The 25383-nt window shown below is 44.5% G+C and overlaps 1 protein-coding gene across 1 annotated transcript in view; it reads right to left on the bottom strand.

The window, feature by feature from the left end:
* PRKCH (protein kinase C eta) overlaps positions 1 to 25011 on the bottom strand; it is a 204083-nt gene extending 179072 nt beyond the window's left edge. Inside the window, exon 1 of the mRNA XM_088473768.1 lies at positions 24274 to 25011. Within this exon, the coding sequence (XP_088329894.1) occupies positions 24274 to 24633 (360 nt within the window). The 5' untranslated portion in view covers positions 24634 to 25011. The remainder of the gene's footprint in view (positions 1 to 24273) is intronic.
* Positions 25012 to 25383: the final 372 nt, after the last annotated feature.

Raw genomic sequence — 25383 nt, 5'->3', positions numbered from 1 at the left:
CTAACAAATAAAAAAATATAAGAGAAAAAAAGTGTCACCTATGCCCGTGAGATATAACTTCTTGGGGACATTACCTTTGTGTACTATATCTGATTGTTTCTCAACTATTTTAGCCTTAAGGTGCATACACAACGATTTTTTGAATGATTATCGATAACGATATCGTTTATCGTTCAATCGTTGAAAATATCGTTCACTTTCTGAGTTAAAACGATGAACGATTATCGCTCATGCGCGTTCACGTTTCTAGTTTAGTCAGACTGACCAACAACGATTTTCAGTAAGGGAATATACAAAAATCGTTTGTAGTTAAAAAAAAATCGTTCATTACATTTAGTAAATGAACGATTTTAGTAAACGATTTTCGTTCATATTTCCCTTGAAAAAATGAACGAAAATCGTTTACTAAAATCATTCATTTACTAAATCGTTGTGTGTGTATGCAGCTTAACTCATTAAATGTTAAGTTTTAATTTTGATAATTTACACATAAGAGTGCCCCCAACCAAGAGCCTTATTTTTTCTACAAACAGCAGTTAAGTACATGTAAGCAGATGTAAAGATATAAATCACGGTATCATGTATTTGCCTTGTTTATGTGAGTTACCATGAGCTGACGTGTATTTTTCTGGTTCTTTTTCAGTGCATCTGATGTGCATGGATGCAATTGAGAATAACAGTTAGTAAATGGAACAGTGATTTTTACAGTATTTAAAAAAAATGATAATAATAATAAAATAGTATATCACAGGACTCAACAATAAGGACATACTACTACACACTGTACAGAGACGTAGATTCAGTTTCAAACCACAAAGTCTGTAAATGGCTACAGAGATGCTGATTGAATGGTATCGTAAAGCCGCCTGCATGCTCACAGAGTACTGGTGGGGAAATATATAGGAGATGGGCCGGCTAGAATGAGACTTTTGCTGATAAATACACCTTCTGACATTAGACACTGTTGCGAAACTTATTAAATAAACTTCCCTATGCTGTGCATGGAGAACCCATCGTCGGATGTCATCAGCATTGGCAATTTATGGCGATACCATTCAATAGTTAACACTGGCAGGAGATCCTTCTTAAGTGGGAAGAGAACCTATAACCGGTGAAAGCACCATTTTTTCCTGGATTTAAGGCTGTTCTCCAAGTCATAAACAGACTCCGTACAATTTTCATTGTCTTGGAAAGTCTAAATTTAATCTAAAAAAATGTCCATACTTAAACTATGTCTGTTAGTAAATATTTAGAAAGTTCTAAGCATAAAATATTTGTTATCGCATTATGCAGATAATAGAGAAAAAATTTAAATAGGGTCACATTCAATGCAAATCGCGCCATTGGCCGTCTGTACCAGCCGGGTGGCACCAGGAGACTTGCCCACTTTTCTGGGCGCCCGGGGAGGAGTAGGCTTGGAGACGCAACCCGATTGTTGGGAGCCTCCTGAACGATCTGGGAGAGTAGGCAAGCGTGACTTTCTACTGTTATGGAAATTAATTCTACATGTAGCACATTTTGCACAATAGCATGTTTTTTTATACATTTATGTTTATTTTAGAAGAGGTCTATAGGTATATTTACAATGATTGTCATAGACTTGTACGCATTCCTAAGTTTGGGAATACTTGGCAGCGTCCTCTAGCCACCTTCTCCCAGCCCATCCCATCTCTAATCCACACTGGTCACCTTTTTTTTTTGTCAGCAACGAGCATAGTATGACTGTCTTATGAAATATCTATTCATTTTCAGATGTTTTAGACCCTCTGGCTATTTACGGGTGGGTACATATTTACTAGCAACATATACCTGTGGGGCTCTTTTCTGTGCAATGTATCCACAGATACGTTTTGTTTGGTAGTACATAGCAGAAGGAGTCTGATGTATATAGGGATTCAATATGATATGTGGCCAGCGGTTCAAATCCCAACAGCGGCATCCCGGCAGCAGTAAAAATCCATATCGTCCCAAGGTAAGTATTTCCTAACCTATTCTAGCCTAACCTCCCTAGCCTAACCCAGGAGGTTAGGCTAGGGGGAGGGAGGGTTAGGGTTAGGCACCCCCGGGGGGACTTAGGTGTAGGCGGCAGGGAAGGGGGGGTTAGGTTTAGGGACTTAGAGGGGGGATTAGGGTTAGGCACTGGGGGGAAGGTTAGGGGTAGGCACCCCTAAGAAGGGTTAGGGGAGGGAATTAGGTTAGTGAATACTTACCTTAGGGACAATCAGGATTTTCACTCATGTCGGGCAGCTGCTGTCGGGATTCTAACCGCCGGACTTGTGTCCGGCGGTAAATCATATAGATTCCCCTAACCCGGAACCTCCCTTCCCCTAGCCTAACCATAATCTCCCGGGGGGGGTGCTTAACCCTAAGTCCCCCCCGGGAACCCTAAACCTAACCATCCCCCCCCCCCCCGGCTGTCTGCGCCCAGTTTATCTTCGATTGGTAAGCTGGGTGTCGGGCTCCCGGCATAGGTAAAATGACAGGCGTCGGGATCTCGACGCCTGTCATTTAACCCCTTGCTGGGATTAGATAGTTGGGAAGCCGACGGTCGGGATTCCATCTGTCGGCTTCCCAACTGCATACCGTACACAGAGGCCTCCTGACTGCATCACAGATCTGGGTGCTGCATACTAAGACGCAGTCATCGGCCATCTGAGTAAGCCTCAGTGGGACTGCTCAGCTGGGGCCAGGAAGTCTGAGTCTGCAGACCCTGGCCACGCCTACAAAAGAAGAGCGACACTACCGTTCTGTAGCATGGTCCCAGTTTGCCACCCCCACTCCACCCCCCAAATGCGGCTTTTGGGAACTGCAAGCGATCTCACAGTGGGAGACCGGCACGTGCGCAGTACAGATCCTGCACAATCGGAGTAGAACCATGGGATTGGTGTACTATTCTGAGTCAGGCGCTTAGTTTGGTTGAAGTCCAGAAACAGTGGGTAAAAAGTAAGAGTTACTCTCAGGTGTAAACACAATACAGATGTCTGGATAAACCGGTTGGGTCTTTCATCTCACTAAACTAAATACTCCTTGAGTTACAGAGAAACAGTCAGGCATCTGCTGGGTACTTAACCCGGCACTCACCCATAGGAAAGCGGTTACAGGCAGCATATGCAGTAGGAGGTCTAATAACACAACTATATATATATATATATATATATATATATATATATATATATATATATATATATATATATATTGGGGAAGTTGGAAATAAAATCCCCTTATGACGGGGAAGTGTGGGTTTAAAAGTTAAGACAAAAGTGTAAAACATTTTCTATTTGACACCTCAATCCTACACTTCAGATTGAGGCACCGATGTACCAAGCCTTGGGGTAATTAAAGTGGACAAAGATTAAGTACCAACTAATTAGCTGCTAAGTGTGATTTATCAAACACAGCCTGTAAAGTGACAGTAAGGAGCTGCTTGGTTGGTACTTTATATCCATCCACTTTCTATCTCCAAGGCTTAGTACATAGATCCCAAAGTACCAACCAATCAGCTCCTGTCATTTTTCAAACACGGCCTGTAACGTGACAGTTAGGAGCGGATTGGTTGGTACTTTATCTACGTCCACTTTATCTCTTTCCAAGACTTGGTACATAGACTCCTGAGGGTTTTCTGTCCAAACTAGCCACATACACATATCATTTGGATTATCGGCAGCCCCAGCCTGCAAGCGACTAGAAGAAGACCACTCACACAGGGCAACAACAACAGTCAGAGGAATAGCTAGTCATTTGTGGGCCCCATAGCAACATACAGTATTTACAGGCCCCATGTACAAAAAAGAATTGATCTTACAAGTCCGCGCTATGAGATGTTCCAGATAATGAATCTTTTTCACAGACTCCAAACGTTTTTCAATTAGTCCATATGAAAAAAACATTAAAAGAGAAATTATTTTGTCATAAAGTTCATGCCGTAAATTTTCTACACCTCAGGTGTCAGAAATGGATGGAAAGGTGATGACAGTCCCAATACAAAATAAAAGGGAGATCTTGAGAGAATATCCAAAATGTCCATTAGGGTACACCCACAACGTGATATGAACAAATGGTGCTTACATGTAAGCTTACATGAATAAAGTATGATACAGGTACGTAGCAGTTTCTTTTGTGGTCTTTTACAGTCAAAATCCACAAATTTCTCAGATGGATAAAGTCCACAAAGACCCAAAAATGAAGGGACCAAGAAGTCACAAAAAGTGGCTAGTACTCCATGAATTTATTAAAATCACATATAAAAACACATAATAGACATACCCTATGTGTATACCAACAAATCCTACTGCGAAAGATGGATCCCGGGAATAACGCCAAGTAGGTACCGTGGATCACACAGGGTGAGTAAAATAGACAAGACACTAGGACGCGTTTCGACGCTCTGCGGCATCTTTATCAATATAAGTGTCTGCATAAAAAAGGATATATGGACTCCAATCAAGATCCATGCACATATTACATAAAAAACATTAAAGGGAATATAGTGTTACTCACCATAAATGGAGCATATGGTATCATGCGGCCGCCATCTTGTTTTTTAGGACTACAGATCTCATAAGGCACTACTGGTATTTATGCCCTATGGGTGGTTTCCGTGTTTTTAATTTGACACCCAGATCACATGCCCATCCTTTGGCCTCACTGGCTCCGTCATCAATAGGTGCTGCGCATGCCGTTATAACGCCGGCCGCATGATATCATGTGGCCGCCATCTTGTTTTCTAGGACTACAAATCCCATAAGGCACTACTGGTATTTAAAACCTATGGGTGATTTTCGTGTTTTTAATTTGACACCCAGGTCACATGCCCATCTTTTGGCCTCACTGGCTCCGTCATCAATAAGTGCCGCGCATGTCGCTATAACGCTGGCCGCAGGCACATCACAACACATGGTACATCACATGATCCCTTTATTGTGGTCATGTGCAGACCCAAAAACGCCGGTCACGTGACACAAAATAATGTTACTCAGTTGCTTAGCAACCAAAGAAGGGTGATTAAACGCATAAATAAAAAACCTTTAGCACTATAGCCGGTTTCCATCTTGTGCATAAAATAAAATAAAACACACTTTATAAAAACCACTTAATGTGAAAATTGGAGTTTAGTCCTGTAGGTTTTAGTATGTGTAATTCATATATACAGCGCATCTCTGTTTTGGCAACTCTTATATTCCTGTCCCTAATTCGCCAATTGTCCTTAACCCAAACAATGCCACAACAGTGTTTCAGACCTTTAATTCAACAGCCCATCTTATTTTCAACTGACGTTTAGTCTTCCCAATATATGTTAGATCACATTTACATGTCACCGCATATATTACATAATTAGTCTGACAAGTATGAAATCACTGATGGGAAAAAGTTGTCCATTGAAATACACTTCAGTAATCTTGGATTGTGGGATTTGGCATGCCTTACACATTTTACAGTCTCCGCATCTGTAAAAACCTTTATTCCTTGGTAATAGGCGTCTTTCATAGGAGTCAATAGGTAGTGCACTAGACACCAATCTATTTTTGATATTGGGGGCTTTTCTATATATGATTTTAGGTTTTTCTGGTAAGATCTCTTTCAGAATATCATCCTTTAATAAGATCCCCCAATGCTTTCTGAAAATACCTTCAATATGTTTATATTTATTATTAAATTGTGTGTTAAAGGACACCATATAATTATTTATTTTATGGTTTTTGTTTTTATTTTCATCCAACAGGGAATTTATATCCACCTTTTGTACTTCCTCCATATCTGCTTTTAGTTTTAAGGGACTATATCCCTTTTTAAAAAAATTACTAATCATCTCTTTGGCCTGGACTTTATATGTTAAATCTTTGGAACAATTATGTCTAAGTCTTAGTAATTGTCCCTTTGGTACATTCTCCAACCAAAGGGGAAGATGGTTGCTTTTTCTATCAATATATGTATTGCAATCTGTTGGTTTCCTAAAATTGCTAGTCTCAATCTGACCATTTCTCACATTAATTTGTAAATCCAAAAAATTCACAGTATCATTGCTGCTAGAGAAAGTGAGGACTATATTATAAAGATTCTTATTAAGATATGTGCAAAACTCCTTCAAAATTTCTTCATCACCGTCCCAGACAAATAAGATGTTGTCTATATAAAGCCACCCCTGCACCAGGTTTGCGCCCCAGCCATGCCCAGACCACACATGAGACTCCTCCCACTTAGTCATGAACAGGTTGGCATAGCTGGGCGCAAACCTGGTGCCCATAACCGTGCCGACGAGTTGTTTATAAAAATTACCATTAAAGTTGAAATAATTATTATTTAATATGTACAGACCAATGGCAATTAAAATCAGAAACCGGAGATGGACAAGAAAGACAGCCCCCTCCCCCTCAGCTACACCTGTGGTAGTTACACCCTTCACAACAGTATTTTACTCACATTTTCAATCACACCTCATAATGATCCCCAATCGGTGATTCACATCACTGTAGATCAGTCATCAAAAGAGCACATATACTGCAACACAGCGCCAACTACACGGTATCGGTTGCAACGTTGAAATATGTGTTGAGGGATTCTCAGATATTTCCACTATTAAGGTGGGTACATACCTGACAGATATATCTGCAGATGATGGTCGTTCATACACACTGAACAGCCATCATCCGATTGTGCCCTCGGGTCCCGGCGGCCAAGGGGCGGGACCTGGCGGCTGGTGGGCGGGTCGGGGGCGGGTCCTGCCCCCCTCTTCGTTGTTGCCGCTGTGTGCGTACAGGCCATGGCTGTGCAGCACTGTCCATCGGCTGTGCAGCACAGCCAATGCGATATGTTGGTGAACGCCGACATTCACCGACATATCGCGGGTACACACTGGCCAACGGGCAGCAGATATATTGGCCGATCAATTTATCGCCCAATGTATCTGTCAGTCTGTACCCAGCATTAGTGTGCTAAGTCATAAACCACTTAGGGGTCTATTTACTAAGCAGTGTTAGAAGAGAGTGAAAAGTGATAAGGTGCCAGCCAATCAGCTCCCAACTGTCATCTCACAGGCTGTGTTCGAAAAATGACAGTTGGGAGCTGATTGGCTGGCACCTTATCACTTTCACTTCTCCTAACACTGCTTAGTAAATAGACCCTTTAATGTAAAAGTAGCATCCCCATCCTATTTAAATGCGGAGTAATCCCTTATGTTGATGTTACCCTTAGGGGTCGTACATATTTATCGCACAATGTTACACATGCTTTAACACTTATAGTAGGAGAAAAGCATACGCGCAGTGGACATTTATAGATACAATTTGTGACAAATGTCTGCTTTCTGCAGCCTTGTTTCCCCAGTTACTGTGAAACAAATTTCTAGTGTTCATTATAGCACCCTGCACCTGTCACAGCCCGTGCAGTTCCTCTTTCCTGCAAGGGGTGTCATTCCTTGCTCTGGTGCATCTAGCACACTCAGCAAATGCAACAAGCTGCATAGATACAGACCAGTGTCTCACCAGAGCAGAGAGCGACACCCCAGGCAGGAAAGAGGAACTGCACAGGTTGCGACAGGTGCATCGTGCCAGAATGAACATTATGGGGCATATTCAATTAGCCACGTACTTTTCGCATGCTGGACTTTGCACCTACATCGCTGGTTTTCAATGCGAAAAAGTATTTTGCGCATGCCCGCTTTTCCCCGTATTCAATTAGAAATCGGCGAAAATGGTACTCGGTAAAAATGTAACATGCGAAAAGTCCTGTCAGCTTTGGGGAAATCAGCCTGACACCCCCCAAAAGATGCACTGACAGTGGGGATCAATATAGATACCCCTGAATCGGCCTGCTGAAGGTATTTGGGGTACTTAAATGCTGTCAATAGCTGCTATTTCGCGTCTTTGCATAAGTGGTGAAGAATAGCATTTAGCAGTTTTTTTGGCTCAAAATAATGTGATAGGATCACTGGTAAAGTGGTCTGTGGCAGGTACATTTGTCCCAGATTCCTGTCTTATGTGTTTTAAACCCCCAGGAGAAAGTCTGCAGTGTAGCAGGCTTGAGTCGGCTTTTTGAAAAGCCGGTTTGGGACCTGGGGGTTGTGGGTGAGAGGAGAGGGAGGGCTCCACCCACAGCCACTCCAGGTTTTGGGCCTTGCAGCCTGGTAACAGGCTTGTTAGGGTTTCCACCTGAGAGTGGCCAATATAAGCCTAGTGTGTTTAGGGTTGAGTGTCTCACCTGGGAGAGCAGACAGGGAGTTTGCTCAGAGACACTGGAAAAATTTATCTGTGAGTGTTGTGCTGTGCCTTTGTTGCTGGTGAGGGCATTCGGCCCTGCCAGGTTCTGGTAGTGAGGGAACCACCTGTAAAGTTAGAGCCCAGCCAGGGCTAGGATTTATGTTTATGGTTTCTTTTGTTGTTTCTGTTTTGCACAATAAAGACTGGCGCCGACCAGCTTGTACTCGAATCCAGTCTGGCGTACTGTTTCCCGGCAGCTGTGTGTGTAAGGAAGGAGTCCCCTACCCAGGAGAGGGACCTCCTAATCTGTGTCACAATAAGTACTCCCAGCAAATTGGGTACCTGAAAATGGGTGCACTGCTAGCATTTTTTTAAGTTGCTAAAGTGTAGTTTGAAAAATCGTTAAAAATCCACCTGCCGCAAGCAGCTGCAAACGTAAAAAAACACCTGGGGTATACTTGGGGACCCCCTTGGAGTCTATTTCGCTAGTTTTTAAAAGTTTGTCCTCCAACTTTGGACATTTTCGCCCCCAAAACTAAAGTACTTTTTTGGGGTGATCTAAAGACTTTTTAAAACTTTTATTGATGCAGTTTACCTTTGAGGGACTGTCCCAGGGTGCAGGGGGGTTTCCGAAGTTTGCAACCCAAAACCCCAATTCTGCAGTTTTTTTCGACACCTATTCACAGGCGAAACATTTTCGCCTAATGCATTGCGTTTTCGCGTACGCAAAAATCATTTGGAATTAAATACGGAGGAAACTTTCAGACTGGCGAAATGACGTTACTCGCAATACTTTTCCGTAGAAACTGACTTTTCGCACCTAATTGAATACGGCCCTAATTCAGCTAGAAAAATAAAATTGAAAACATTTAAATCCCTTGTGCATCATTTCCTAAATAAAGAAGAATTTATTTTAGATTATTCCCATTGGAGAAAAAAAAAAGACAACGCCAAAAATCTAATCTAACAGCGCTAGCACCTGCAATTGAACGAGCAGTTATTATTGAGTTAGTGTTATTAGCTGCTCAGCCAATTAGAAGCCATGATAGCCACAATTTGATTGGGGTGTCATTATCCATTGAATAACTGTGACCTGAAATTTCTAATGGTCACAGTCATTCAGCGATGGGGCGCTTAGAGTTAAATGGCGATGTCAATGTTTTTATTTCAATTAAAATGTTACAAATGTGTTTAGTTTCTATTTTAGCTTATTTATATTAGAGATGAGCGGGTTCGGATCTCAAAGAGCCGAACCCACCCGAATTTAGGGGACCCGGGGCGATCCGAGCGAAGCAAACCTGCTGGCACCCCCGCTTTGCCAACACCGCCAGCAGCCTGCATTGAGAACACCCCTGCACTGCCGGCACAGTCAGCAAACCTGCAATGAGGACACCGCTGGCACCCCTGCTCTGCCGACACCGTCGGTACCCTTCACTGAGAACACTGCCGGCACTGCAATTCTATGTACTGACCAGTGGAGTAACTAGGGTATTTGGAGCCCAGGGCAAATTTGAAAAGGGAGCCCCCCCCCCCCATGTGCGTGCGCCGAAGGCGCGTGCGGCAAAAAATGGGCGTGGTCACTTAAAAATGGAGCGTGTCAACATGACACACCCCTTTATTTTCAAACTGAACATTCCTATCCATATGCACCTTAACCCCAGTAGTACCCCCAGTATGCAGTTGTGGTCCCTCTCATGCAGGCCCATAGTAGTGCCCCTTATACAGTATCCCCAGTAGTGGTCCCTCTTATACAGCCCCCAATTAGTTCCCCTTACTCAGTACCCCCAGTAGTGGCCCCCCCAAATGCAGTGCCCCACGTAGTGTTCCCCCTTATGCAGTGCCCCCAGTAGCAGTCCCCACAATGCAGTGCGCCCAGTAGCGGTATCCCCTTATGCAGTGCCCTTTTATATAGTGCCCCCAACAGTAGTCCCCCCCATGCAGTTTTCCCAGTAGTGGTCCCCTTATGCAGGCACCCTGTAGTGATCCCCCCTATCTAGTGCCCCCTGTAGTGGTCCCCGCAGTGCCCCTAGCAGTAAGCCCCTTATATAGTGCCCCCAGCAGTAGTGTCCCCCCCTCCCATGCAGTGCCCCCAGTAGTGGTCCCCCTGATGCAGGCTCCCAGTAGTGACCCCCCCCTATCCAGTGGTCCCTGTAGTGGCCCTTCCTATTATTGCCCCCATTAGTGGTCCCCCGAGTGCAGTGCCTCTAGTAATACTAGGCCCCTTTTAGAATGCCCCCAGTGGTAGTCCCCCCCCCAAGTAGTAGTCCCCAGTAGAGTAGCCCCCCCCCCCCAGTAGAGGTCCTCCCAATGGCACCCCCAGTAGATGTCCCCCTCAGTAGTAGCCAACCCCTCCCCCGTTGTGCAGATAGGTTTAAAAATAAATATATATAAAAATATACCTGATTAAACGCTGTTCCTGTCCGCGATGCCGATGCCGCTCCCGCCCTCCAGTCCGCCCGGGCTGGCGCGCTCAGCATTATGGGACTGACGTCATGACGTCATGACGTCAGTCCCATTACCCACTGCAGGAGCCGGACGGAAGTCCGGCTCTTGCAGTGGGTGCTGCAGCAGTCAATGAGAGTCTATCTGACTCTCATTGGCTGCTGTTTAACACACACATCGCCGCCAGCGCTGGCGGCGATGCGTTTTATGCACAGCCTGAGCCCGCCTCCTGGCGCTATTGGGCAAGTGCTCAGGGGGAGGGAACGGGCTCAGGCGTGCAGCACAGGACCGGCGCTGGAAGCCTAGCGCCGGTCCTGTGCAAATGTGTAGCGCTGACCGCACTCATTGCGGTCGGCGCTACACTGGCTATCTAGGGCGGGCGGGCCGGTACTGTGGCCAACGGCACCCAGGGCACGAACCCCGCTCGCCCTGCCCTAGTTACGCCACTGGTACTGACACCGTCAGCAACCCCCGCACCTCGACACAGCCAGTAAACCTGCTCTAAAGACACCGCTGGCACCCCGCACTGCCAACACAGCCAGCAAACCTGCACTGCCGACATCACCGGTACCCTTCACTGAGGACACTGTCAGCAATCCCGTTCTGCCGACACTGCTGTCACAGTAAGTGCACTATTGGTGTATCCAACCCACACTGTATAAACACACTGTATCAGTGTTGGAAATTAGAAACTGAACTGCCACATGTTAGTGCCGCCCACTGTGTCACTTAGCTTAGTCAGCCAGCTAGCTGGATGCAACCTTTTGGTCTTAACTAGATGAAGCAAAAAATATTGTGAGGTGGTCAAAATTGATTAGAAATTTAGAAATTAGTGGAAATAAATGTTATTGAGGTTAATTATACTGTAGGAACAAAAACAGGCCAATTTTATGTGATTTTAGCTGTTTTTATGATTTTTTAAGAAAAAAATCCAGATCCAAAACCAAAACACGAAAACAAAACACGGAGGTGAGGTTTTGGCAAAAACAATCCGAACCCAAAACCAGGGGGGATCCAGATCCAAAACCAAAACACGAGGGTTGGCGCGCATCTCTAATTTATATTATAATGCGGACTGGTTTTAGGGACGCCTTGCTATTATACATACAATCATTTTATGTCAAACAGATTACAGTGTTTCATGCACATTTGTGTTTGAAACTGACTCTCCCTGAATGTTTTTTTTTTACCATAAATAGGATTGTCCTATACGTGCTTAATGGTTGCGCTGAGCTCCGATTGATTTGTATTGTGAATGCTTTTATATTGGTAATTTAACAGACGCCTGTCTTATAAAGAGGTAATGTGCAACATTATTTTTAGGTTTGTGTTGTAAATGACAATAAAGTATTCTATTCTATTCTTTTCTTTGGTATAATCATTTTATATGGGTGCAAAAAGTCATGCTTTTATTATATATAGATTATTAGGGACAGCTGGAGGGGTCTGATAGCAAATAAGGGGCATGGTGTGGGTCTGATTGCAAATAAAAGGCACCTGATGGTTTTTAAGGTATGGATATGTTTTTTTATTTAATCTTATCATCAATATTATTATTTGTTTTAATTATTGTAATTTGATTGTTTTTCATTACTATTGTATGTTCACATAAAATATTTCCTACAGATTCACCTAATCGGACCACTCTCACTATTTGACCAATTCACAGCACATCACATACCTTTTAACAACAATCACACTGAGGCGAGAGAAGCCAGAAGTCTAGCTTCTCCCCTGGAACGTCTGCTTGCTTAAGATATAAAGCAGAGCCTGTTACAGAGCCTGTACTGGTTGGTTTTTAGTACTTATTACCTTATGCAGGAGCTGATGGAATCACTTCCCTTGGACAGGTTATTTATTTCAGCTGCAGAGTCATAAATATAGGAACCCAGCACTTCCAGCCTACTATTGTATGCAAATAAGCCATAAAACTAATGTCTGTCATTCCCATGATCCTTGCTAGGACTTCACTTACATGAAGAGCAGTTTCTCCCATAAATTAGAAGTTCATAGACCTGGAACAATAAGTCAGTAAAAATGCAGGTCTGTCTCATAATACAGTAATTGACAATATACAGTTTATACACCATTCATTATTCAGATTACATGTTTGGTCACGGTAGTATTCCTACTGGCTTAGCTGTTTCCTTTAACTGAAACACATATAGATATTGTGGTTTCATGTCACAAAGACTAATTTACACATCCACTTTCTAATAGTATTAATGCAGGTTTATTATAGATCATATATATTGTTAGAGGACGCCATGTTTTTCCTAAGCACCAAGTAGTTTACTTTGTCTCCTAGCTGCATTACCACCAGTGGCAAAAATACAGGAGACAATGGAAGGCGGTTTGCTCCGGGTGCCATCCCTGAAGGGGGCACATTGACCTCCTCCACTGCTCCAGGTTCTGCTTTATGCACCCCAGAGCAGGAATAAGCAAGGAGGCATGTGCCTCTACCATTGAATCCGGACTCTAGAGACGCCTCTGCTGCCTCTACTGCTGGCACTACATAGGGGGAGGGGACTACCACTGGGGGCACTACATATGGGGAGGGGACTACCACTGGGGGCACTGCATCGAGCGACCACTGCTGGGGGCTCTATATAAAGGGCAATACTGGGGGTGCTGCATAGGGGGGAGACTACAACTGGGGCTACTATTTAAGGGGCATTGCATAAGGGTTACCACTATTGGGGGCACTGCATGGGGGGTGGACTGCTACTGGCTGGCACTATATAAGGGGCACTGCATAGGGGGTACCACTATTGGGGGCACTATATAAGGGGCTTACTACTGGAGGCCTGCATAAGGGTGTTCTCTCCTGGGGCACACGGGGGCACTGCATATGGGCACTACGACAGGGGGCTGCCCCTAAACGTTATTTTTAGCTTACATTAATCCCATATGGACCCGCCTCCTCCCTGAAACACTTGAGGGGGGCGTCGTCGTAGCACGCATGTTCTTCGGGCACCCTGGCTACACGCTACTCCTCTGCCAGGGCCGCCTGCATGCATTTGCCCCCCAGGCTAAAAGTTGCCAGCCAGCCCCTGCCACGGGGGGGGGGGGGGGGAACCTGCCTATTTTGACAGTCCCGGGCCACACAATCTCTATTGGCAGCCCTGCAGACACAGCTGTCTGCAACAGCCGGAACTGGAATCAAGGCATGATGTAGCGTCCCAGTCACCTAATATGGCCAGGACCTGCCACCAAGGTGACGCGCTGCCGCAGATCATAACAATATGTATATTTTATTTGTGACTATTAATAATAATAAAACCTGTACACACATCAGTAATAAGACGTGAGTTATTAAGTTCACTAAATGCACAGGCTCAAAGATCTGGTCATGTCAAATACAAGAGCTATTTACTCTTTAACACTGTTCCATGATGCATACAGCAATGCAGTATTTACTAATATTCTTGCCTTTGTCTTCCAGCACTCATGGATACACTGGCTTATAGCAATGGGATCATCCAAATGTCCAGTAGTCAGTTTACTTTGTCTGTATGGTCTACTGTTATCATAATCTATAAATGTATCTTAAATATGCAAATAGTGCATATATAAAATGTCCTACAATACAAAGATTTAATCTACTCATTGGTTTTCTAAAGGCAGGATAATCAGTTATAAGGTACGACATCACATTTAAAATGGCCTCCTACAGTTTAAATTATGCTTAATTTGTACAAAGGGGAAAAAAAATTATATATATATATATATATAGATAGACTGAACAAGCGGACTGGCACTCGTATGGTGAGTAGAGACAATAAATGATGGGTGCCTTCAGCACATACATGCCTACCCTCCCGTTTTCGCGGGAGGCTCCCGATTTTTCGGGTAGCCCCCCGCACCCCCGGAAGGGTAGGCATTTCTCCCGCATTCTGCCCACTTCCTAGTGAAGTGGCCAGAATTAGAAGAATACCCGCGGCAATCGCGGGTCTCCGTGAAGGGGGCGGAGCTTAAGCTGTGATTCTGCATGAATCACAGCATTTGGGCCCGCCCCCTATGTAAATTGTGCCCAATCGCGGCAATTTTACCGCGAGGGGGCGGGGCTTAATGACGCAAATCATCAAGCCCCGCCCCCGTCAGCCCCCTGCAGCATCTCTTACCCGGGCATCTCCCGGGAAGAGAATGTTAAAGGTAGGCAACCCTGCTTCAGCAACTAGACATGCACAGAAGAATAAAGAAATGCGGCACTCCCAGCGTTGAATGATAAACAAGTCATTTGTATTAGGCCATCAAATGCCGACGTTTCAGGGCATAGCCCTTTTATCAACGCTGGGAGTGCCGCAGTTTTTTGTTCTTCTATATATATAGCATCCGGCCACTTTTCGTGTTTTAGATCTGGATCTTTCTCGGTGTGTTAGATTTGGATTGGTTTTGCCAAAACCACCCTTCCGTGTTTTGGGTTCTGTGTTTTGGATCAGTATTTATTTTTTTAAAAAGCATAAAAACAGCTAAAAATACCAGAATGTGTTGCTTTTTCTGCTCCTATGCTATTATTAACCTCAATAACCTTAATTTCCACTCATTTCCAGTCTATTCTGAACACCTAAAACCTCACAGTATTGTTTTTAGTCCAAAAGGTTGCACCGAGGTAGCTGGATGACTATGCTAAGCAACACGAGTGGGCGGCACAAACACGTGGTCCATCTAGGAGTGACACTGCAGTGGCAGACAGGATGGCAGTTTGAAAAACTAGGCCCCAAACAGTACATAATGCAAAGAAAAAAAAGAGGTGCAAGATGGATTGTCCTTGGGTTCTCCCACCCACCCTTATGTTGTATAAACAGGACATGCACTCTTTAACAAACCAATCATTTCAGTACCAGGGTCTGCCACACGACTGAAATGATTGGTTCGTTTGGGCCCCCACAAAACAAGCTGGCAATTAATCTGTCCCTGCACAAACTGGCTCTACGGAGACAAGAAGTCGTCCTCATCCACCGATTCTTCACACTCTTCAGTGTTGTGTACATCCTCATCCTCAGAGTATTAATTCGTCCTCACTGGAAACCACCACCACGGGTCCCTCTGTACATTCTGGAGGCTGGTCTCCCTGGAAGAGTTGATAATTCATTTTTATGAACATCATCTTCTCCGCATTTTGTGGAAGCAACCTTCTACGCCTTTCGCTGACAAGGTTCCCGGCTGCACTAATCACTCTTTTGGAGTACACACTGGATGGGTGGCAACTCAGGTAAAATAGAGCCAGTTTGTACAGGGGCCTCCAAATTGCCTCTTTTTCCTGCCAGTACAGGTACGAACTGACTGACATCCCTACTTGGATGCTGTCACCAATGTAATCCTCCACCATTCTGTCAGTGGTGACAGTAGACATGTCAGAAATTGTTGGCACGTCCTTCAGTCCGGACCAGATGTCCAAACTGGCCCTTGACTTATGAAACAGGCGCACTTTGGGGGTTACACCACCCTTTAACAGACTTATGGGACACAGGCGCACGCTTGACGCTGCTCCTTTGTTGATGCACGTGCGACTATTGCACACACATTTCGCACACAAACACAGAAAAAAAAGAATTGTTTATCTTTTGTGGAGCGCACTTTGGGGGTTACACCAACCTTTAACAGACAGATGCACGCTTGTCGCTGCTGCTTTGAGGATGCACGTACAGTGCAGACAATTCACAAACACAGAAGAAAATGTTTTATTTTTGTTGGAGTGCACTTTGGGGGTTACACCACCCTTTAACAGACAGACGCACGCTTGGCGCTGCTGCTTTGAGGATGCACGTACAGTGCACACAATTCACAAATATATATTTTTTGGAGTGCACTTTGGGGATTACAGCACCCTTTAACGGACGAGCCAAACGGCCCTTTACTTATGACACAGGCGCACCTTGGCACTCCTTTGTTGATGCACGAGCGGCTACTCTGCACACAATTCACAAACACAAAAAAATATTTATTTTTTATTTTTTTTGGAGTGCACTTTGGGAATTACAGCACCCTTTAACGGACAAGCCAGCCGGCCCTTTACTTATGGGACACAGGCACACGCTTGGCGCTGCTCCTTTGTTGATGCACGTGCAGCCACAGTGCACACAATTCACAAACACATAAAATTATTTTTTATTTTGTTTGGAGTGCACTTTGGGGGTTACAGCACCCTTTAATGGTCAAGCCAGCCGGCCCTTTACTTATGACACAGGCGCACGCTTGGTGCTACTTTGTTGATGCACGTGCGGCTACTGCGCACACAATTCACAAACACAGAAAAATTACATAAAACACATACATTATATCTTAACCCTGATTTCATCCTATTATTACTGGGCAGATCAATAAGCTCTTGACTCTGTTGCGTGTCCTGTATGCGCAGAGGGCTGGAGAGGAGCCGAGGCCATCTCAGTCAGCTGCCACATACAGCCAAGACTTCTCACCCTCACTACTGAAAAAAGAAGATGGGGTTTAGTCTCTCACTCTTAACAGTACACTTACCTGTATACACTGACTAGGAGCAGAATGTAACCAGCTGAGGTGGACAAGGAGCTAAATTAAAGGGCAGAAGTACAAGAGATGCAGACCGGAGAGGGCAGAGGTGAGGGGTCCCAGCAATGCACTGTTCCATACCAGGCAGAAAGCAAGTAATCGATGAGAGTGAACCACAAAGACGCACTACATGGGAAGGGTGGACTTTCCCTTAAAGCACGTAGACATGTGTAAAATGTATAGAGGGGCCATATTAAGTCTGTATGGAGTTGATAAGTTCTCCCAGCGTCTGCGTGGGTTACTACCAGGTGCTCCGGTTTCCTCCTAGAATCCAAAAACATCATTGGTTTCTGACAAAATTAACCCTAGTGTATATGTGTACATGTGATAGGGAATATAGATTGTAAGATCTTCTGAGGCAGCGACAGATGTGAATGGTCAAATATTCTCTGCAAAGCGCTGTGGAATATGTGTGTGCGCTTTATAAACTGGCAATAAATAAATAATAAATATTAAGTCAATTATGTTTCCACAATCTGAAAACTGTTTATGTAACTTTTTTTTCAGAGCCACTATTAGAAATGTCAGAGCCCAGTATGAAGAGTGGGACCCCCATCCACAAATACTGCGACACCCCTAAAGGTTGTGTGGCTCCTTGGCAGGCCTGTCCCCCTCTCTCAGCACACCTGCCTTTATTACTGACATCCCGCATCACCACAATGCCCTGACTAATGGTGCACACACACGGGACGATCGTCAACGATAACGATATCGTTGAACGATCTCCCGGGTGTGCTGGATGATCGATAACAATCATCCAGCACACCACCAACCTACCAATGACGGCTAGCAATCCCTATAGTAACCTGGTTGATATCGACCAGGTTGGCCTGCATGCACGGTAGATGGACCATATCTTTATCGTCCATATGTGCCCGTGCATCGGTGTTGGGTTGGAGGCACCGAAAAATGCACGATATGAACCATAATAATATGAACGATATCGTTCATATCATGCATTTTAATCGGACCCTATGTACGCACCATTATGGTTGGGAAAGTGCAAAGAATCATGGGCCCCAGAAATAGGCCACATAGAGCAGTCTCTGGGGCTTCAGCTAGAGATATTTAGGCATATGAAGAGGTTAGTAACATTTAGATGGGAGGTGGTAATGCAGCTTTCAGAGAAACCATTATGGCAGCTTCCATAGAGAAAGAGAGCCTGAGATTAGAAGAGCTGATAAAAGCACACATTAAACAGCATGGCAGGGGTTCCAGACACAAATGTGTTATATGGCCGCACAGGAGCCTGCAAGATAGTGATCAGCACAGTATGTACAGCAGAGCACAGGACAGCCGGCGAGTAGCGTTGTATTATTAGCATATAGGTGGCTATCGCCTTTTAAATTGGGTCAGTCACAAAAAAAAAAAAAAAAAATTGTGTTTCAGAACAATCTGCTAAATACATTTAAAAAGCCAAGGACATCATTACATATCATGGTATGGCTGCCTACGTACATACGTACATATGTTCAATGCACAGTTGTTTTCCCTTCTACAATTAAATGTTCTTTTTACAGAACCTGTCACCATTCCCAGTTGAGGCATTTTCATTGCCTACTGAATCAATATTCCAAATAACATATCAATACACCAGGTACCCGCGGTTTCCCTGTGCCTCATGCCTCAGGGATGGCGCTAGTTCCAAGTGACTTAGCGGTCTATTTACTAAGCCCTGTAAAGAGATAAAGTGGATGGAGATAAAGTACCAACCAATCAGCTGCTAGCTGCAATTTTTCAAATATAGTCTGCAACATGCCAGAAGCCGATTGGTTGGTACTTCATCACCGTCCACTTTCTCTCTCCAAGGCTTAGTACATAGACCCCTTAATGATATGCTTCAGCCTACTGTGTGCCGGTTACTGGTACTGTACAAATTAATGTACATTACTACACAGTAAGTAAATGTAGGTCAACCTTTGGAGTTTAGAATAACATTCATCTGCTTCCGTAAATATGTCATATAATGCATCTGTGTGGAGTAGGTCCGTTCCTCTATGGTTGATGTACACTTTAATAGTTATACTGCAGCACTGGCCTATGTATAGCAGAGATGAGACATACGTGTGTGTATGCATACTGTGCGTGTCATCTGCTGGCTCCATGCATTTCACGTTGCATCATTTGGTGTCTTCTCATCATATCAGCACAATAACAAACTCTCTACAGAGAATTAGGAGACCAGAATTAAAATGATTGATAATTCACTACAACTTTGAGCGGGGACCAGATCATCTTCTGTCCATGGCCCAGTGGGCACTGAGGGACCCAGACTACTGTAACCCATAACATTTATCAAGGTCTCTATTTTGACAATGGAGAGGAGGATCGTGCCCAAAAGTACTTTGTCTAGGGAGCTATGGGGTCCTAATCATGCTCTGACAGACTGAGCAGTACCTTTCCATGTACCTCTGTCTCTCATGGTCAATAGCTATTAATAAACATGCGTCCTTACTAAAGTAGGGCTTATTTAATAAAATAGTACAAATGCTGTGCTGTACATGCACCTAAATTCTTTACCTTCCTCACTATGAAATGCAGTCATAATGTCGACATTAAACAGACGGACACAGAGTGTTAGGCATGGGGAGGATTAGGGATGGCCACTAGGGGCGGCTAGGGATATACTTACCGCTGTAGGTGCCGATGGATCCATTGGAAGTCATCATCACATCACCTGACCTAGAAGACATCGCTGGAGCCATCGGACCAGCTGTACCCATTAAGTCATTACTAGACCACCAGGGACATTATGTCGACATTTCATCAGTGTCAATGTTAAGAATGTTTACACGGTCAATGTCAACATGCCAAGCATGTGGACATTATGACTATGTAGACATTCTCATGTCAAAATGATGAATGTCCACGAAATATACCACACCACCGACAACACTAGACTGCGAAAAAGTTGCAGCAAGATTGGTTGCTTTTGGCCACATTACATCATAGCAGTTTGCACCATGTTATAAAATAGGCCCAACTGTGTTTATCACATACAATTATCTTATCTGGTCATTTGTGTAATCAACAAAGACACCTATACAGCTTCATCTGTCTATGTCCACACATCTGTGGTTATCAGCAAACCACATATCAGTCACGAATACTCATCAATCCCAACAATACCCATTTGATTTTGAACAGACAGACGAGACAGTAGGCTGCACACAGCAATATCTGGACAATCTGATTAAAAACAACCAAATTAGGACCAAAAATTTGCAAATGTATGAGCAGTTTTAAGGGGCCTATTCATTTGCGACTTTCTGCACGATGCGACCAAAACCAGGAGGTTTTGGTCGGATCATGCAGAAAGTCTGCAAGTGGATAGCCGGCAAGGACCAGCGTTGCGCGTGTACGCTGGGTCCTTGCCGACCCAGACTATCTACTGAACATGCCCATCAACCTGACGACAGTCGTCGGGTTCGGCATGTTAATAGATAGGGAGGTCGGGCTCCTGCACTGAAGACGTTCAGTGAACGTCTTTCAGTGCGGTGCCCACACCTCAACGACATGAAAGTCTGAACGCTGGACGTTCAGACTTTCATGTCGTTAAATGGATAGGCCCCTTTAGCATGCAAGCTTTTAGGGGAAGAGCCGTTATTTACTTAAAAGGGGCAAGGGTTGGATTCTCGGACCGAGTGACTCGGCAATGCAACCCGGGTAGCTTCTAGGGTTAAACACAGGAATGACCTGTGTAACCCTGCAGTGTAAACGGGTAACCCGGGTCACAGCATGGGGACTTCCGGCTTTCTCAGCGCTTGGAGATGATGTCATCTCTAAACGCCGGGAGAAGTATTCCACTGTACCCATGTGCAATGTGAACTGAGCCGATCTGAGAATAACCCGGATTGGCGCCGCAGTGGAGAAGGGGTCAGACCCATTTTGGAACTGTGGGCCTGATTCAGACCCACTCGCAAGCGGCTGTCCGCTCGCAAGTGGGTCGATGTTGTGCACTGCGCATGCGCACGACGGCGGGAGCTCCGTCGTGCGCATGCGCCAGACGCGACGAGCAAAGGACTTTCCTTCGCTCGTTGTGTCTGATCAAAGGGGGAGTGCTGTCGATGTTGATTGACAGCACGCCCCCTTTGGTGGGCATGCCGGGGGCGTGCCGTCAACGCCTACCGTCAGAAGCCGGCCCACTGACATCACTAGCGATGTCAGTGGGAGTGATTTTGGCTCTGATAGAGCCAAAATCACTCCGGGCCTTGCGGTTGAAAAACTCAACCGCAGGCTCCGGCTCGCAGTGGCGATGGTCGCGATGGTCAAGACCATCGCGGCCATCAAACTGCACGCTCGTATAGGCTGTGGGTGGTGACCCACAGCTATACGAGCGTCCAGGAGGACGCTCCATAATTATGGAGGGCGGCCCTCATTCAGAGCGTGCGCTCTGCTCAGAGCGTACGGCTCTGAATGAGGGCCAGTGTTCCCAATATGGTCAGACCCGGGACTTAGATGTAAAAGCAGTATTATGGGGACCACACACAGACTGGTCCAGCTGGTGACCACTGAGCTACGGGTTCACTTTGCAATTTGGCCACGCAATTGGATGGGCAAATTGGGCTGTCCCACATACAGCCGACCGAATAACAATACAAGCTTATCTGTAAGATCTATAGATGATCCCACAGAAGGGCAATAATGGACATGTGCCAATAATATTTATGGGCACAAGTGATCATTACTTGAACAGATCAGGAATTGTGCTTATTTTGGGTGGTGGGTGGTATATGGTAAATTTGCCAATACAAACATATCCAGTACAGAGTAACTAAACATATGTAACACATTTCCCTATTGCAATATTTTTAAAAAAAGTTGAATAATAAGAAGAATAAGTGTATAATATATATATATATATATATATATATATATATATATATACATATATATATACACCTATATATCCATATGGCGAACATTGGGACAATTTTGGTGTAAGTATCTGTAATAGACTAAGATGAGGATTAATAATATGAGATTATATCAGATATAATTTGTACTGAGGTCAGGAGTTCAATTCCTGACCAAGGCCACATGTGTGTGAAGTTAGTACAGTATGTTCTTACGTGTTTTCATGATTTTCCTCCTGGTAGGTTAATTTGTGTGTATATGCATGTGGTAGGGAATGTAGAATGTTAGCTCCATTGGGGCAGGGGCTAACGTGTGTGCAGTATAAATAACTGTTAATAAATATAAGTCAGTTTATTGAAATGAGAATGAGGATATTTTTGTATATGATTCTTGCAAATAAAAATGAAAGAGCCAGGACAAGAACCTAACGAAGACAACACAAGTGTAGCTTTTCGGAGCTTGGCCCTGATGGCTAACGCCATCCTTAGACGACATTAACAGCTTTATGCCTATGGAGGCATTCTCGCAGGAGAGGGATCTTACCACCCCTCTCCCGCACCCTCCGACCGACTTCGATAACCGGCACTATGCGCTTGCACAGTGTCAGATTCTTAGGAGGAGTCTTTTGAAAATGTGAAAAACTCATCTGATGTGGCTGGGATGTATCACACAGAGATAGCTATTCTCACAAGCTCTGTCCCTGCAAGTTATTTTTAGTACATAGAGGGAATAGTTTTATACTGTACAGAAAAAGGTTATCACCGCACATACTGACAATAATAGCGGCACTGCCGTGATTATTAATACTTAGGGATCTATTCAGCATTGATTTCTTACATAAAAAATACGGAAACTATGATTTCAGCAATGGGTTAATGGAGAAGATAACACAATTATCTTCTCCACTAATTCCCATCTCGCTGAGTAATGCACTGTAGGGATCAGGCCATTGATCTCTACAGGGCTTTAATGCTTTTTGCTATTAAGCAAAGCAAAAAGTGTTAAATCACTCGATTAATATTTACTTTATATAACGCCATTTTAGAAGGGCGTTATATGAAGAAAATACATAAATAACCCAAAAACTGCAGGGACAGAGGGAAATGTTCCCAAAAGTCCCTGCAGCATCTTGTAAGCCCACCCAGTCTCCGTGCCTGCTTCCCTGTGATTGCCCACAGGTAAGTCCAAATTAGAGCCTTTTAAACCTCCCGAAATTGATTGACATGTGTATACAGGCTTTATACTAGCCTGCATACATGTATATTTATGTGCGATTATATTTAACATTTATATATAAATGTTAAATTTAAAAGCACATAAAAATACATGTATACAGGCTAGTATAAAGCCTGTATACACATGTCAATCAATTTGGACAGGCTAGAGCTGTACTTACCCCTTCGGCGGTCATCGCAAGCAGGGACGGAGACTGTTCCCGAGCGCAAGACTGAGCATGAGCAGAGGAACAAACAGAAGGGATCGTTTTCGGAATCCCGAAAAACAATCCCTTCTGTGACATTGCAGGGACAGCGTGTTACCGCATCCGCTGTCCCTGCTTCAAATATTGCTGAATAGCAGCCATAAATTATCAGAATTGATAAAAACTTGTGACGATGTTGCATGATAATATTCTGGGCAACATCGTCACTCTTGCTGAATAAGCCCATAGGCCCTTAAGCCTTATTTAATTGTTATTCAAATAGTTACGATTGCATTTCCTTCTCAATTCTCCCTAGAGTAGTAGACTATAATGAAGTATTTAACATTTCTTTTAACTGTGGAAGAAGCTATTTCAAGTTCTTAAAGGCACCACAGCTACAAGAAGTATTACACTCCAACTACTAACAGCAGGTGTACAATAAAAATCAGGTCACACTAATGCTCTGGTGTTTGGTAAATACCATATGACTCTGTGGTATGATTCCCATGGATAATAATCACATCATAATAATAATAAACAAATCCTACTTGGATAACAGTTTGTTAGCAAGTCATGTATCCTTGTGTGATTAACTTAAATAGAAACACTGGATGCTAGATTAGTGCTGAGACAGTGGATTTGGGGGATTTGTTTTCTGACAAACACCTGCAGATGCAGCAATTGTATATATACACAATGTAACACATTACTGACTAGCTGTAGTGTAGTGTAGTAGATTTATAATGATTAACCTCTTCCTTGCCGGAAGAAATACCCATGGCAAAGTCTATTCCTCCGAGGTCCCTAAGGACCACTGGTCTGGTGACTTACCCAGCCTTCAAAGGAGTCCGATGGTCCGCAGTTCCTGAGGAGGTCCTGAAAGCTGAGGTTGCAGTTGGCCACAAAGTCATCATACCCTATTGAGGTCCCATGGAAGACAGCCAGCTCCATCTTGCTGCCTTCACAAATGGTCACACAGAACTCCTCATTGTAGGTGGGCTTGTTAGTCCGCTGTTTGACGGTGGTCTTCCCGATGGTGCACTCGTCCACATTGATAGTGATGTAAGGGTCCAGCATGGACGAGCCCTTCTTAAAGACTGAGTGCCTCAGGGACCATCGGGTGGGCTGCAGATCCACCGCTTCTCCGATCTTCAGCCTCAGATTGCCACTGAACCTCATGTTCCCAGCCATAGACCTGGAGAAGATCTCAGGGTGGGATGGGCAGGTGCAGATCCAGAAAGAACTTCTTCCTTACTGGGGATGAGGGTCTCTGTCACTCTGCACCCACAGCCAGTCTACCTCTGCCCATTGTCAGGACTCCCAGAGAGTGCTGACCTGCATGGGGGATCAACCCAGAGTGTTTACAGCCAGTCTCACCTTAGAGTGGCTCCCAAAGTTTCTGCACCCCTCCCAGGGCTGGCACTGAGATTAACAGTAGGCGCAGTCCTGTTCCGTCCCTTATTAATCAGTGCAGAGTCACCCAGCCCGAGCACAGGGATCCGGTGTAGAGAGATCAGCTCTGTGCACTGTCTGCAGACTGATCAGAGTCCTGAATCTGCTGCTCGTGCGAGGCGAGCACAACCAGGAAGCCTTCCACTGCAAGAGTTGGGTACAACACCGCCCCCAGCGGCGAGCCACGTGCATTGCAGGCAGTGCATAAGTGAGCTTGTGTTGTCAATCTGTTTCGTTACTGTACTGTACAATCATATAAAGTTTTCAGCAACATATTAATACTGCAGCATAGAAACAAGAACCGATTGCACAATTAAACCAAGCAGACAAGATAAACCAATATCCAACAGTTTAAGGCTGGATTTATAGATTTGGTAGAGTCAACGCAGGGCTGTAACTAGGATTTTTGTCACCAGGGGCAAGAAAGTAATTTGGTGCCCCCCTCCTCCCCAGGGAATTCCCCCATAGTAATGCCCCCTGCAGAAGTGC

The sequence above is a fragment of the Taudactylus pleione genome, unplaced genomic scaffold (assembly GCF_031769625.1).
Source record: "Taudactylus pleione unplaced genomic scaffold, aTauple2 ptg000139l, whole genome shotgun sequence".
In the NCBI taxonomy this organism is placed as follows: Eukaryota; Metazoa; Chordata; class Amphibia; order Anura; family Myobatrachidae; genus Taudactylus; species Taudactylus pleione.
The sequence above is the reverse complement of the archived record's forward strand: the minus strand, read 5'-3'. Positions and strand labels throughout refer to the sequence as shown.